We start from the raw sequence: 15,017 nt of genomic DNA on the forward strand, positions 1-15,017 counted from the left end.
CAAAAATCAAGAATCTTTTATTCTTGATACTCTAAGCCAAAACATTACCTAAACTGTCAGTTTAATTCATTCCTTATTTTCAAGCACAGAAAAACCATAACAATGGTCAATGCAGGAAAATCTCCAAACTCCAAGCTGTGAAAGGAACTTCAAGAAATCCCATATCTAACAACACTCAAAAATGCTACCTAGTTCAATTCATAATCACTTGAAAGTTTTCGTTCGTATCTCACATTAATTTATTGTTTTGGTTTTGGATAAAGTGGCATCTCTACTAACCATTCTCATATAGTAAATTAGATATTACTGCTAAAAATGATTACATCCCAACCATACTTTCACAGGAGTCAAAACTTTACAAATCTCCAATTCTTACTGAAGACAGATGAGCAAGAATATTTCAAGTTATTCTCATTTTTCACATCTCTGTATGAACCATTTAAACATCTGACACTCAATTGTTATAAATACAAATATTTCACACTGTTTTATAAAAGTTCAGTGTATCCATTATTAAACCATTCCAAGACAGCTATATCATCTCTAGCTATTACTGTAAGCCAAAAATATAAATACCAATTTTTAAGTACTTCAGACCCACAGTTTTTCATTACAGTTCTCCAACCTTCCTCATGAATCCAGGATATAGTCTGTTTGTCTTAAAAAAAAAAAAAAAATGTAGGGGTGCCTGGGTGGCTCAGACGGTTAAACATCTGCCTTCAGCTCAGGTCATGGTCCTAGGGTCCCAGGAATGAGCCCTGCGTCAGGCTCTCCTGCTGAGTGGGGAGTCCGCTTCTCCCTCTCCCTCTGCCTGCTGGCCCCCCTGGCTTGTGCTCACGCTGTCAAAAAAAATAAAATCTTTTTAAAAATAAATAAATAAAATGTATTTGTTTTATTCTAATGGCAACTTTATTACCATTTCACTCATGCCAAAAGCAACTTTTCTAAAAATGTCAGTTACCTAAAGAATGTATCTATCAAAATACAGTCATGCAATCCATTCAAATGTTAACACACACACCTGTCAGTTATACATCAGGCTCAGTTTTCATTCAAATACCAAATACGAAATTCCTTAATAAGGAAATCTCCTACCACTACTATTGAGAAAATATACCCTATCCTTTTCCTTCTCGCCAGTGTGCGTATAAAAACCTGTGCAACTATTCTCTATATCCACATTAATCTCAAAAACAAAGGCTTAGAAAACTTACCATCCAAGCACTCTGGGAAACTGCATGTTGTATCTTGTAAGCAATGACTATTTAAGCTGTATATCTCAAAAAGATTACACTCACTGCCTCCACTTCCTCACTAAACATCTCCTTAACTTTTAGTCTGGTTTCCCTCACCCTCTCACTCCAACAGTAGGAAAAATGCTATTCCCCAGGTCACTACTGACCTCCACCTAACTGTCAAATCTTTTTTTCTTTTCTCTTCTTTAACCTGTCTCTGGCATTCAACACATTTCGTAATTTTATTCCTTTGGTTTCTCAGACACCATACCATCCTGGTTCTCTTTTTCTCAAATCCTCAGCCACATCACCTCCTTCTCCCAGCCCTGGCTTGTAAAACTGTTCAATTCTTGAGCACATTCTCCCTTCCCACAAAAATTTTATGCTCTATTGGCATCAATAATTATCTCCAACTTCAAAGCAAAAGTGAAAGACCTTGTGTTTCTCCAAAGATTCAGCAAACATCTAACTGCCTACTAGGTATTTACACCTATAATGGAATTCATTCAAAAGCACCTTCATTTGAAGACTTGCAAAATTTTCCAAGTGATCAATATTTTTCAGTATTCCAGGGCTCAAAACCTTTAAACTATTCTTTTAATGCCATCATTTCTTCTTATACCCATTTAAGTACAGAAGATTTAAGACCCTGGGTGGCTCAGTTGGTTGGGCGTCTGCCTTCAGCTCAGGTCATGATCCCAGGGTCCTGGGAACAAGCCCCACATCGGGCTCCCTGCTCAGTGGGGAGTCTGCTTCTCCCTCTGCGGCTTGCCCTGCTTTGTGTTTGTGTGTGAGTGTGTGTGTGAGCGCGCGCGCATGTGCGCGCGCACGCACCCGTAAGTGCTGTTACATAAAAAAATCTTAAAAAAAAAAAAAGATTTAAGACCTTATATCTATGCCTTCCTTTACAATTCTGTCTGCCATCAACTCAGCGTTAAGTACCTGAATTAAAGGTCACTGAATTTAAAGCCTCGTTGCCTTCTAGGAATAAGTTACGTAGCCCTTGTCCAGTACTACTTTTAATACGTCAGTGTCACATACATAACCCAGCAACTACATATATTATCAACTATATTATCAGTAATTGCCTCCTCTCTGGTTCATGGAAACTTCATGCCCTCATTTACTTGCCTGAACTACCGTAACTGTGAAACTGATTGCAAAGTGGCCTGTTTAATCTTTCAAAATACTGCTAAAAATCCATCACCACCTGTTTACAAAACAACTCCTTGATAAAATACAAATTCTTGGGGTGCCTGGGTGGCTCAGATGGTTAAGCGTCTGCCTTCAGCTCAGGTCATGATCTCCAGGTCCTGGGACTGAGCCCCATGTCAGAATCCCAGCTCAGCAGGGAGCCTGCTTCTCCCTCTCCCTCTGCTCTCCCCCACCCCATGCTTGCTCTCTCTGTAGCTCTCTGTCTTAAATGAATAAAAAAAATCTTAAAAACAGAACAAATAAAAACCTCTTTATTCCTTTCTGATTCCTACACTTTGGTCAAAATGGCCTTGCCATTCTCCCAAATTGCACCAATTTTTTTGCCTCCACCTTCCACAGGCATGTTTTCTCAACAGCATACTGAACATACCCCATTTTCTTATTTTTTGTCCCTTAACATAAACAGCAATTACTCTCTACTTGATGTCCATAACTCCAGGGCATTTTAGAGCATTTTAGGCCCTACTTAACAGCAGCTTGAGTCCCTTAAGTGTAATTTTCATATAATTGTATAGCTTTCTTCTGACTCTGTTCTCACAGTGTGCTATCAATTGCCACTTCTCAGTGCTGTGTGCCTGACCTCCTCACAGAATGCACCTAAATTGACAGAGGACTTAGAGAACAGCTCACCATGATGATTAAAACAGCTAGTAAAATCAGAATGAAAAACTGAAGCAAAGGCAGCACTTCTTTTAAACCACAGAAATCAGGTCCAACTAAAGGTCTGACTAAACCCCAACATATAAAATAGTTAAAGCAGGGCTCCTGGCTGGCTCAGTCAGTAGAGTATATAACTCTTGATCTTGGGGTTGTGAGTTCAAGCCCCATGCTGGGCATAGAGCTTACATAATTAATTAATTAAACAGATAAAAACAGATAAAAGTGAAATGGGGCCTAGTGGAACCAAGCACTGGAGTTCAAGGGTGCCACGTGCATCTCCGTCCCTTCATTTCCCCTCCAGTACAAACCCCCAGGCTTATGTACCACAAATGTGGACATTGTTTGACTTATCACCTAGCACTTGGCTATACTCCCAGAGAGCAGTATTTCAGACAGGTAAAGTAGTACAGTACTGTGATTAAGAACACAGGTTTGGAGTGGGGAGTGAACAACAACAGTTTGGAAGTCGCACAGACCTGCATTCTACAAATTACTAGATTAGGTAACCCTGACCAAGTACTTTACTCTTTCTCAAGCCTGGGAGGAGCACCAAACAAAATAATGTACCTCAAATGCTTAGTCTAGGTCCTAACAGCTACCATAAATACTAGTGACTATAGTATTAATGTTCACTGACTTTTGTTTCTGACTTAATTTCAAAATACTACCTATTTATTCAAACAATTTAAATAACTTTACTGAGGTATAGCAAATACTATAAAGTTCACCCTTTCTAAGTGTAAAATTCAATGATTTTTACTGTTTACCAATTATACAACTATTACTGCAGGCCAACTACACTCCAATAAAATCCTTTGTGACATTGGTCATTTCTTTGTCCCACACATGGCTGGACTGTCAAAAGTATTTAAACTGGTTCATGGTATGCTAGCTATATCGCATTACAGCTGCGATCTTTTGATAAAGTGAAATACACATTAAAACAATTAAATAGAGTGCCTGGGTGGCTCAGATCATGATCTCACGGTCCTGGATCGAGGCCTGCATCCAGCTCTCTGCTTGGCAGAGAGTCTGCTTCTCCCTCTCACTCTCCCTCTATGTTCTGCTCCCCGCTGAAATAAATAAACAAAATATTTAAGAAATAAAAAAAAGGTACCGGGTGGGACGGGTGAATGAATGAATGAATGAATGAATGAATAAATAAATAAATAAATAACAAATAGCTCAAATTGTCTTAAAAAAAAAAAAACAACCTCTTCTGTGGTAATAAAACAATAAAAGGCCTCTATTAACAAGATTTTTATTCTTGTAATCACCATCTGGACTGTTTTGTAATATACAGGGGTATTTTTCCACCATTACCTTAGCACTCCCAATCACAAGGAATTAAAAAGATACTAAATAACCTGAAGTACCAAAGCTAAGAATTTTCAAGAGGTCATACGGTCTCCAGCAACTCAAAGAAGTGTTTCACTAAGTAATCGATACATGAGGAAACTTCTCATCAAAATAAAATGAGCCCCAGATTGGGGAAAAACTGAGAGACTCAATAAGCTACAATTAAAAGCTGACCCAAAGAAAATAATGTGAGTAATTTAGAGTAACTTGGAGTGCCTGGCTGGCTTAGAGGAATATGCAACTCTTGATCTCAAGAGTCCTGAGTTCAAGCCCCACGTTGGGCATAGACCTCACTTGTAAGTAAATAGAATAGAATAGAATAGAATAGAATAGAATAGAATAGAATAGAATAGAATAACTTAGTTTCTCTTTGAGGTACCTGGCTGGCTCAGTCTGTACAACATGCGACTCTTGATCTCAGTCGTGAGTTCAAACCCAATGCTGGATGTAGAGATTACTTAAAAAATAAAAAATAAATAGGGGCACGTGGGTGACTCAGTCGGTTAAGCGGCTGCCTTCAGCTCAGATCATGATCTCAGGGTCCTGCAACTGGGCCCCACGTCAGGCTCCCTGCCCAGCAGAGAGTCTTCTTTTCCCTCTCCCTCTGCTCTTCCCCCTGCTCATGCACTCTCTCTCAAATAAAAAATCTTTTAATAAATAAATAAAATAAGAGTTTCTCTTTTACTAGCTGCTACAAATAAACTACCAATTATGGCCAAACAAAAGATACAATAATATAGTAATCAAAATAATAGCGAATTCTAATAAAACTGAACTATGGACACAAAATTCTGTTCGTTTGTGTTTAAAGGAGGCTCCACTCCCAGCATGGAGCCCAGTGTGGGGCTTGAACACACAACACTGAGATCAAGATCTGAGATGAAATCAAAAGTTGGACACTTAACTGACTAAGCCACCCTGGTGCCCCTTTTTCTTTATTTTTCAAAGATTTTATTTATTTACTTTAGACAGAGCAAGCTGGGGGGGGCGGGGGACAACAGAGTTGGAGGGAGAGGGAGAGAGAATCTGGGGCCGACTCCATGCTGAGAGCAGAGAGACCGACATGGAGCTTGACCTCATGCCCTGAGATCACAATGTGAGCTGAAACCAAGAGTCAGGCACTTAACCGACTGCACCACCCAGGTGCTCCTCAAAATTTTATCTTTAAGTAATCTCTACACCCAGCGTGGGGCTTGAAGTCACAACCCAAGATCAAGAGAGGAACGCTCCACTGACTAAGTCAGCCAGGTGCCCCTAAAATTCAAAGTGTTTCAACAAAAGAAACAATTATATGGGGTGCCTGGGTGGCTCAGTGGTTAAGCGTCTGCCTTCGGCTCAGGGCGTGATCCCGGGACCCTGGGATTGAGCCCCACATCCGGCTCCCTGCTGGGAGCCTGCTTCTTCCTCTCCCACTCCCCCTGCTTGTGTTCCCTCTCTAGCTGGCTGTTTCTCTCTCTGTCAAATAAATATATAAATAAATCTTTAAAAAAAAAAAGAAAGAAAAGGAAAGAAAAGAAACTTCAGGAATTTGGCCATTATTGATCCTATAAGAACACAGGAACCACTGATTCAAGGAAGCCTCCCCAATATCCAAACTCAACTGATAGTGCTTTCCTCTGTTGCTCCCACAAGGATTCTGACTCCTAAATGCACTGTGTCTACTTCTGTCTTCCCATCAGAATGTAAGCACCTAGAGAACAGGGACAGTGCATTAACAACCTGTATCAATAGCACTTAACAGCTGCTAACAAGGTAGCAACATTAAAGCTTTGTTCAGGAGCACATCTACTTAGGAGCAATCATTAATGACAACGACAAACTATTATTCAGGCCTATCGAGGTTAACCTACACTCTAAGCATTTCACAGAAATAAAACACCATGAGAATTTACTCCCCAGGGTGCCTGGGTGGCTCAGTCGTTAAGCCTCTGCTTTCAGCTCAGGTCATGATCCAGGGGTCCTGGGATCTGAGACTGGCATTGGGCTCCCTGCTCAGCGGAGAGTCTGCTTCTCCCTTCACCCTTCCCCCTGCTCGTGATCTCTCTCCCACTCAAACACATAAAATCTTAAAAAAAAAAAGAATTTACTTTCTAAAGTTTTTTATCTGTGTAATAGTTTACCCTTATTCCCACACATCAAAAAGACTTCCCATTATTTTTTCAAAACCTGGAGTCTGCATAAGATTAACAAGATACACAGAATATTTTGTCTTTCTAACAGCCCAAGAAAGTCACACATATTCTACGATAAACTGCAATTTACTTAACAGTAGCAAGAATTATCTAAACTAAATAACAGCAGTAGTTATCTTACTTACCAGATAATATGACTGCCAATTATGCCTGATAAATGACAAAATAATCACTTAAATAGATTATCATTCAATATTATACTTCACTGTCAATACATAAATAGGGTAAAGCAGAAACTCTAATTGCACAGTAACAAAAGTTACAAAAGACATTTTGTGAACTGGGAAATCTAAATATGAATTTTTATCAAATATTATTGATATTATTAATTATATATACGTTATTTAATAATTATTCACTTTCCTAGGTAGGATTAGGTGACTGTTTATTATCTCTTAGTTTTAAGAGAAGCCCTTCCTTTATTGTAAAGAGATACTGCTAAGGAAATATTTAGTCATAATGTCAAGATGTTTCACTTTACTTTCAAAACATTCAGCCTCAAAAGATAATGTACATAGTAGAAAGACAAGTCAATATAGCAAAATACTAAGTAGTGACTCCAGGTCAAAGGTATACATGTGTCATAATACTTTCTGCTTTCATAGATTTGAAAAATATTAAATTAACAAGCTAAAGGAAACCAAACAGAAAAAAGAATCAAAACTGCAAAGAACAGAAAAACAACAAACACAAGACCAATAAAGACTTTGGTGGCAAAAAAATATATAAAAATATCTGAAATATAATCAACGATGACAGTCTCCATGCTCCAGTTAAAGAAGAAGTTGGCAGGAGATGATTAGCAAAGCAAAATCCAGCTGTGTGATGTTCATAAAAGATGTATCTAAACATCCCACTAGAACTGCCAAAAACATTTAAAAATTAAAGCAATACCAAATGCAGATAAGGATGTGGGACTCTTCTCAATTCAGTCTTGAGAATTAAGTTCTAATGTCTAAGGTATTTATTGTATTATGAATTAAACTTCTTCCCTAGGCTTCTAGAATGGTATCAATTATGTACACCCTCAAGAGAATTGAAAAAATAATCACTCAATTTTCTGTGCTCTGTAGTTAAGATGAAGAGCCTCATTAAAAATGACTATGTATCAAAGTTTGGGATCACCTAATAAAGCTACACATACTCCACTCACAATCCAAAACTCCACTCCCAGTTACATAGTCTCAAGAAATCTGTTTGTTTGTTTTAGGGGGAGGGTCAGGTTGTGCAAATGTTCACAAAGAGACAAGAAAAATTTCTAATCACAAAAAACTGGAAATGACACAAACATCCATCACAATAGAGTACAATGTAGTACTCCTTACAATGGAGTACCATACTACTGAAAATGATTGACATTAAGAATCAACATGAATGAATCTAAAACATTTAAGAGTGAAAGAAATATCGAAAGAATCATACAATTCCATTTTAAAAACAAGACTGAGGGGGTCCTGGCTGACTCAGTCAGTAGAACATGGGACTCTTGATCTCAGGGTTGTGAGTTTGAGCCCCATGTTGTGGGTAGAGTTCACTCTGAATGAATGAATAATTCAAGATTGAAAATAACAATATTAAACTATGTATTATTTATGGATTACATGGAATAAAAAGTATCCTAAAAATTTTTTTTTAATATATATACATATTTTTAAAGATTTTATTTATTTGAGAGAGAAGGAGAGAGGGCACAGCAGGGAGAGCAAAAAGCAGAGGGAGAGCGAAAATCAGGTTCCCCACTGAGCAGGGAGTCCTACATGGGGTTTAATCCCAGCACCCTGGGATCATGACTCCTGAGATCATGACCTGAGCCAAAGGCATCAAGACACCCAACCAACTGAGCAGGTGTCCCTCAAAAAAAATAAAAATTTAAAAAACCCAAAATGTAGGCTAATGGTTACCTGTGGGAAAGAGGCAAAGGAATGCCTTGGGAAATGATGGGGGCTTTTAGGTAACACTAATGCTCTATTTCTTGACTAGTCATTTTATTCTTGTTTTTGAAAAAACTACACGTTTTTATACCTCATATATCTTCTTTGGTATGTATTCTCTATTTCTCAATAATCATTAAGTACAAAACTATTATTACACCTTTAAGTATATGCTTTACATAAAGAAAAAAAGGATTTCTGGGGTGCCTGGGTGGCATCTCAATGGTAAAGTGTCTCAACTCTTGGTTTCAGCTCGGGTCATGGTCTAGAAGTCATGGGATGGAGCCCTCAGTGGGGCTCTGTGGAGAGTGCTTGGGATTCTCTCTCTCTCTCTCCCTTTCCCCTGCCCTTCCACTCACTCATGATCTCTCTAAAATAAATAAATCTTTTAAAAAGAAAGGATTTCAGGGGCACCTGGGTGACTCAGTCAGTTAGTTGTCTGCCTTCGGCTCGGGTCGTGATCTCAGGATCCTGGAACTGAGCCCCTGCTCAGCGGGGTATCTGCTTCTCCGGCTCCCTCCTCACCACTAGTGCTCTCTCTCTCTCTCTCAGATAAATAAAATCTTTTAAAAAATTAAAAATTAAAAAAGGATTTCTACTAAATGTTAAACCATGATTAAGTCATTTTTATCTTTCGATTTTCTCCAATTTTCTAAAATGTATTTTCTTAGGTAAAATAGTACTTGATAGCCTGACCCTAAAACCTCCTGTAAAATGGAAATCTCAAAAAAGAAAAGGAACAAACTGATTTGGTCTAAAAACAATGTAAGGCTTGTCAATCAATCCTAAAGCCAGTCTTTTTTTTTTTTTTCCCTAGCCCTATTTCAGCTAAACCTGTATTTTTTTTAAGCCCACTTACTCTCTTGCTTAATGATTTGAAAATGCCAAACACACTATTATCAAATTAAAAATCGCACCCTTCAAAGAGCACACATTCCAGCTAGGTACACACACAATACAGGTAGCACTATGCATCTTGCCCAAGCCCATGAAAAGGGGTTGCAAAGGTATTTTAGGTTTTCCTCTGCCTGCTTGGAAAGCAGTACGTTATGTGGCAAGTACAGTCAGAAGGTCTACAACCTCTTCAGTTGAGACTGAGTGTTGAGAGTGTTTTTGTATGGGGATGAAAGGGCATATAAGGAGGCAGAAAAATAAAATGGAGAGAAAACAAAGGGAAGAGAAAATAAAAAAAGAAAGAGGTAAGGAGTGGAGAGAATTAAAGAAGACAGAGAAGGAGAAAAACACCATTAACAAGAAGCAATTCTGATCTCCTAAAAATCTTTACACATATAATATCTAGGAGTGGTCTGATGAAAAGATTAAGATTACACATAAAAATTTTTGAGTAATGTTCTGAGTATTACTAAATTGTGGACATACAGTATAACTTTGTTCTTTTTAAAGATTTATTTATTTGAGAGAGGGAAATAGTGCACGCGTGCACTGCGCAAGTGCGGGGCAGGGGGCAGATGGACAGAATCTTTAAGCACCCACTGAGTGCAGAGCTGGACACAGAAGCTCGATCCCTGGACCCATGAGATCACGACCTGAGCCAAAACCAAGAATCAGGTGCTCAACAGACTAAGCCACCCAGATGCCCCCCCGTATAGTATAACTTGAAAGTTCCTATGTGACATCTTAGTTAAAAACAGGTTAATAATAGCAGTGTTAATAGTAAGAGACAAGGTTGCACCAACAGTAAGCTTGAAACTAAATCCAAATGAAATTCTCTCTAAAAATCTTTGAAAATATTCTCATAAAATTTTACATTTTGGACCCAAATGTTCTATTACTTTCAGAGTTCAAAATGAAGAAAACAAGCTACACACTGCTAACAACTTTTCTAAGAATTCTGCATAGTCTTAAATGAAACACCTACTCCTTTATCTAAGCCCCATTTCATAAATTCCAAATAGTTACTGAGTTCCAATTCAATTGATCTCATCATCTAGTATAAAAATGAGTTATCTGAAAATTAAAATTCACTCTAGCATTCATTCCATGTCAGCAACAAATTCACAAACCTGGTCTTGAAAAACCTACACCAAAAAAATTTTTAACTCAATTTTTTTTTTTTAAGATTTTTTATTTTGGGGCCACCTGGGTGGCTTGGTCAGTTAAGCGTCCGTCTTTGGCTCGGGTCATGATCCCAGGGTCGAGATCAAGCCCCACATCAGGCTCTGTACTCAGGGCTCTCTGTACTCAGTACTCTGTACTCAGTTTGAGAGTCTCTCTCCATTTGCCCCTCCCCCCACTCATGCACTCTCGCTCTTTCTCTAAATTATATATTTTTTTAGTTAAAAAAAACCCCAAACCTGATTAATTTCGTTCTCAGACTTAAAAATGAAAAAAAAAAAAGAAAAGAAAAGAAAAAAAAAGGATTCCATTCCTGAATAATTGACAGGTGGGTCAAAATTATTTCAAAACTAACCACAGGCTTACATGGTGATATCCCCTGTAAGTCTTCCCTCTCTTTGCCTTCCTTCAAGTTACATCTTCACTCTCCTATGGGGGGGGGGGGTGAGGGATGGAGGGGAAGAAAACAGCTGTTTCCAAGACCTATCAGTACCACCTTACCAGTCAACACAACCAACACAACCAGCGCCACACAGTCCACTTTTAAAGGACACTCCATTTACTTGAATTAACAAAGAGCGAACTGATATTTGCTGACCTTATAGGATTAATAAACAATTAAGATTTAAGAACAGAGAAACTTCGAAATCTGTGAATTCATGAAGACTCCTTTTGAGCGGGCATTCATCAAACCTTTATAACAGGCTTACACCAAAAACAAAAAGTGTCTTATAACAACAACACATCATTTTTAAAAAGGATTGGGGACTTGGGGTGCCTGGGTGGCTCAGTGGGTCAAGCATCTGACTCTTTTGATTTCAGCTCAGGTCATGATCTCAGGGTGGTGGGATCAAGGCCTGGGTGGGGCTCTGCACTCAGCAGTCACTTGTTCCTCTCCCTCTGCTCCTCCCTCCCACCTCACACCCCCTTCCCCCTCCATCCCCACTTGCACATGGTCCAGCTCTCTAATACATAAAATCCTTTAAAAAAATAAAATAAAAATAAAAAGGACTGGGGAATCAATACTTCAAGACTAACACTTCCAAAGTAAAGGCTTCACTTAGTATCAGTTCAAAACTTCATCACTGGTTTACACTTTCTACATGTAGTGTACTGTTAAAGGAGCAGAGAGAGCAACCAGTTCCCATCAAAACACAAGGGCCTATTGAAATTAACCACTCTTCTCCATGTTCTCCTACCATTTCTCCCTAAACAATAAAAGTCACTCAGGCTAGGGGCGCCTGGGTAGCACAGTCGTTGAGCGTCTGCCTTCGGCTCAGGGCGTGATCCCAGAGATCTGGGATCGAGCCCCACATCAGGCTCCTCTGCTGGGAGCCTGCTTCTTCCTCTCCCACTTCCCCTGCTTGTGTTCCCTCTCTCACTGGCTGTCTCTCTGTCAAATAGATAAATAAAATCTTTAAAAAAAAAAAAAAAAAGTCACTCAGGCTAATACCCAGAGACACTGCTAGTGAGCACCGCACAGGCTGCAGCAGTTACCAGGAAAGGGAAGCGAGGTGTTATTGTTGTTCTAGCCTTGTTCTAAAGGCAGCTCCATGTGACTGCTGCTGGTCCAGCCCACATTTAAAGAGAGAGGCCAAAGGAAACCAGAGCAGCAGGAAACAGGCAGGAGAGGCAATTATCAAAACCCTTTCCCATGGCCTCATTTCCATGCCACCACTTCCAGTCAAATTTCAATCACAACAAAAACTCCCTTCTCAGAATTGTTTAATTTCTGAGGGTCAGAAGCAACAAGGAAGCAAACAGGAAATCAGAGCTGTGGAAAACCAGCAGGATAGAGGTGGGGGAAATCTCATCACTGATGCCAACTAGCCTTAAGGAGGAAAAATCAGATGGAACATACTGGAGATAAGCAGAAGAGCAGTGTGGGAAACTAATCACTTCTGCCCAACGATAAGTTTGCACGGCAATGGCAGGATGATAGCCCCAACCAAGGGGCCCTGCAGGTAGGTAAGAGATACTGGTGACTATAAGACTCTATGGTCTCCAGAGAGTGGAATTTTTATTCTCTTTCCTGAAACAGGTAAGTACCATCCCAATTGAGGCACCCAATGCCTAGGATACAGGAGAACTTAGGTATTAGGTTCATCTTCCACCTTTATTACACAAACTGACTCTAATAATTAGGATGTACAATACATGACAAAAAGTGAGGAATACACTACTAACATAACTCTTGGTTTAAAAAGTATACCATAAAAATTAATTAATTAAAAGTATACCATAATTGAAAATATAAAAGGCCTGCGCTCACCCAAGAAGTTAATTATATGCCCTTCTAATAAAAAATGTTTGGATACCTTATAAATACCTTCAAAAGCTCTCAATTGTTAGGGCACAGAGGGGCTAAAGACAATAAGCTTAAATACTGACACACTATGTACCTCAGATATAAGTAGAAACCAATATCCAACAGAGGTGGTAGTAAACTACAAGATCATGTCAAAAGGAAATAACAGGAATGATGACGGGATCAACTCCTAGAGAGAACAAGGATATGAGACCGGAGTGGCAGCACTTGAGATGCCTGGGCAAAAAATCTGATTGAAAACCGAGGGGAAAGGGTGAGAAAGTGATTCTGAGGCGAAGAAAACGGAAATGTAATATAATAACATAGAACTTTCGCTTACAGGGTGCTCTCGAAACTACATTGAAAAACTCTGATAAAACCAGACTAGAGGAACCGGGACTGAGGAGAAAAACGGAGTCCCCAGAATCTAACACCAAAACCTCCCAGAATGAAAAGGAGTAGAATCTAACTATTCCTCCGGGTAAACCGAGAAAGGCTACAGAGCGCAGAAGTTGGGCTCTAAGATGTCCAGTCCCAAGACTACCCACAGGCGTGAAAACGGAAAGGTGGTCAGAATGGGGAGCATCAGCTTGGCTCGGGAGCTCCAGCGGACACGCAGGGCGGGACAGAGGTGGGAGAGAAAACCACACCCTCCAGGGCAGAAACCCTAAAGGGGGGAGGGGAAGGCGCCCCCTGGGGTTGGGTGGGGCCAGGCTGACTAGGACCGGGGTAGGCAGGAAGAAGCACAGGACGAGCCGCAAGGAGAGGAAGGAAGACGCCCGGGCCTGGGCATGCTGAGGACGCATGAAGCTGGCGAGGGACGCTTGGCCCGGTCTTCATGAGTGGGCGCTGGGGCAGTATGAAGAGGGTTCGAGGAAAGAAGAGCTGAACCCAGGACTAGAAAGCGCACGCTGCCAAGCTCAAGGCTCTGGAACAGGAAAGGAGAGAGAGGGTGCCAATTACCGCTGCTGTTCTCGCTGGACTCAGGACCAGCTGCCGCCGCCGCCGCCGCTCGTTACCTGCCAATGTGCCTCTTACAAAGCGGCGGCGGCAGCAGAGGCGGCCCAGCCCGTCACGTGACCTATGCGTCATGAGCGAAGGAGGAGCCATCGCGCGACGCTCGCTCGCGGCTCATCAGCCCGCCCACAGAGCGCGTCGCTTCCTCCAGCCTCCCCCATGCCAACTAGGAGAGGCCAACAGAGCGGAGGCGGGGGTAGGCACCGGGAAGGAGCAAATAAGGGAGATCTTACAGAATTTCTCGTACTCAGAGTTGTCAGGAGGGTACTACATACCGCATCCAGGATGCCCACAACTGCAGCTTGTCGCGCTGTGATGACCTCACAAGGCACCGCGAGTCGCTCCCCTGCGGCCGCCTTCCTTTCATCACGTGATGTGGCCCAACCATTCAAGACAGGCCTAGCTTCCCACACCTTGCGGGGGCGGGGGGGAGGAATACTATCGCCAATACGCTGCACAGCAAAGACACTCACCACCGCAGCCTTTCCCTCACAGGTTCATAGACCTTGCATTTATGACTTAGTGCCGAGTCAAAGCCAAGAGAGAAAACAGCATGGGCTTCTGAGACAAATACCAGTGAGCGCCGCTTGCCAAGGTGGCTGAGCGTGGTTGCTCCTGGGAAATGTAGTCCCGGCGGGGGGGTGGGGTTCCGCTACCACGTTCCCGGGCTCGCGCTCCGCTCCGCCCTCTGCGCGGGAAAACGCCAACGGCTAGCCGAGGTACACCGGTGTGGAGCAGGCTTTAGCAGGAATTTACCCAGGGCAGAAGGGCTTCGGGGCTTCTGTCTTGTTAAATGTGGGTGTTGAATTCTCCTTTACCAAGCCCCTTAGGCGTAAATTGATTAACATTTATTGATTGTTTACTGCATGTCAATACAACAATTTTTACTAAATCTTATAATCAACCCTTTGAGGCAGGGATTTTTCCCTGTACAGAAAGGATTAGAGGGGCACCTGGCTGGCTCAGTCGGTAGGGTATGCTAGTCTCGATCTTGGGGTTGTGAATTCGAGTTCCAACTTGAATG

General features: G+C 41.1%; 1 protein-coding gene across 6 annotated transcripts in view; it reads right to left on the reverse strand.

Annotated features, from left to right (window-relative positions):
- Window positions 1-14,174, reverse strand: part of UBAP2 (ubiquitin associated protein 2) — a 115,723-nt gene extending 101,549 nt beyond the window's left edge. For 2 of the 6 annotated variants that reach the window (XM_040631533.1, XM_008695124.2), the window contains exon 1: window positions 13,940-14,070. In XM_040631533.1, the coding sequence (XP_040487467.1) occupies window positions 13,940-14,068 (129 nt within the window). In that variant the 5' untranslated portion in view covers window positions 14,069-14,070. Of the gene's footprint in view, window positions 1-13,939 lie in introns of all 6 variants that reach the window. The other 4 variants (XM_008695122.2, XM_008695121.2, XM_040631535.1 and 1 more) reach the window with 3 other exon arrangements.
- Between the last annotated feature and the right edge of the window lie 843 nt (window positions 14,175-15,017).

The sequence above is a fragment of the Ursus maritimus genome, unplaced genomic scaffold, assembly GCF_017311325.1.
Source record: "Ursus maritimus isolate PB19 unplaced genomic scaffold, ASM1731132v1 scaffold_17, whole genome shotgun sequence".
NCBI classification, from domain to species: Eukaryota; Metazoa; Chordata; class Mammalia; order Carnivora; family Ursidae; genus Ursus; species Ursus maritimus.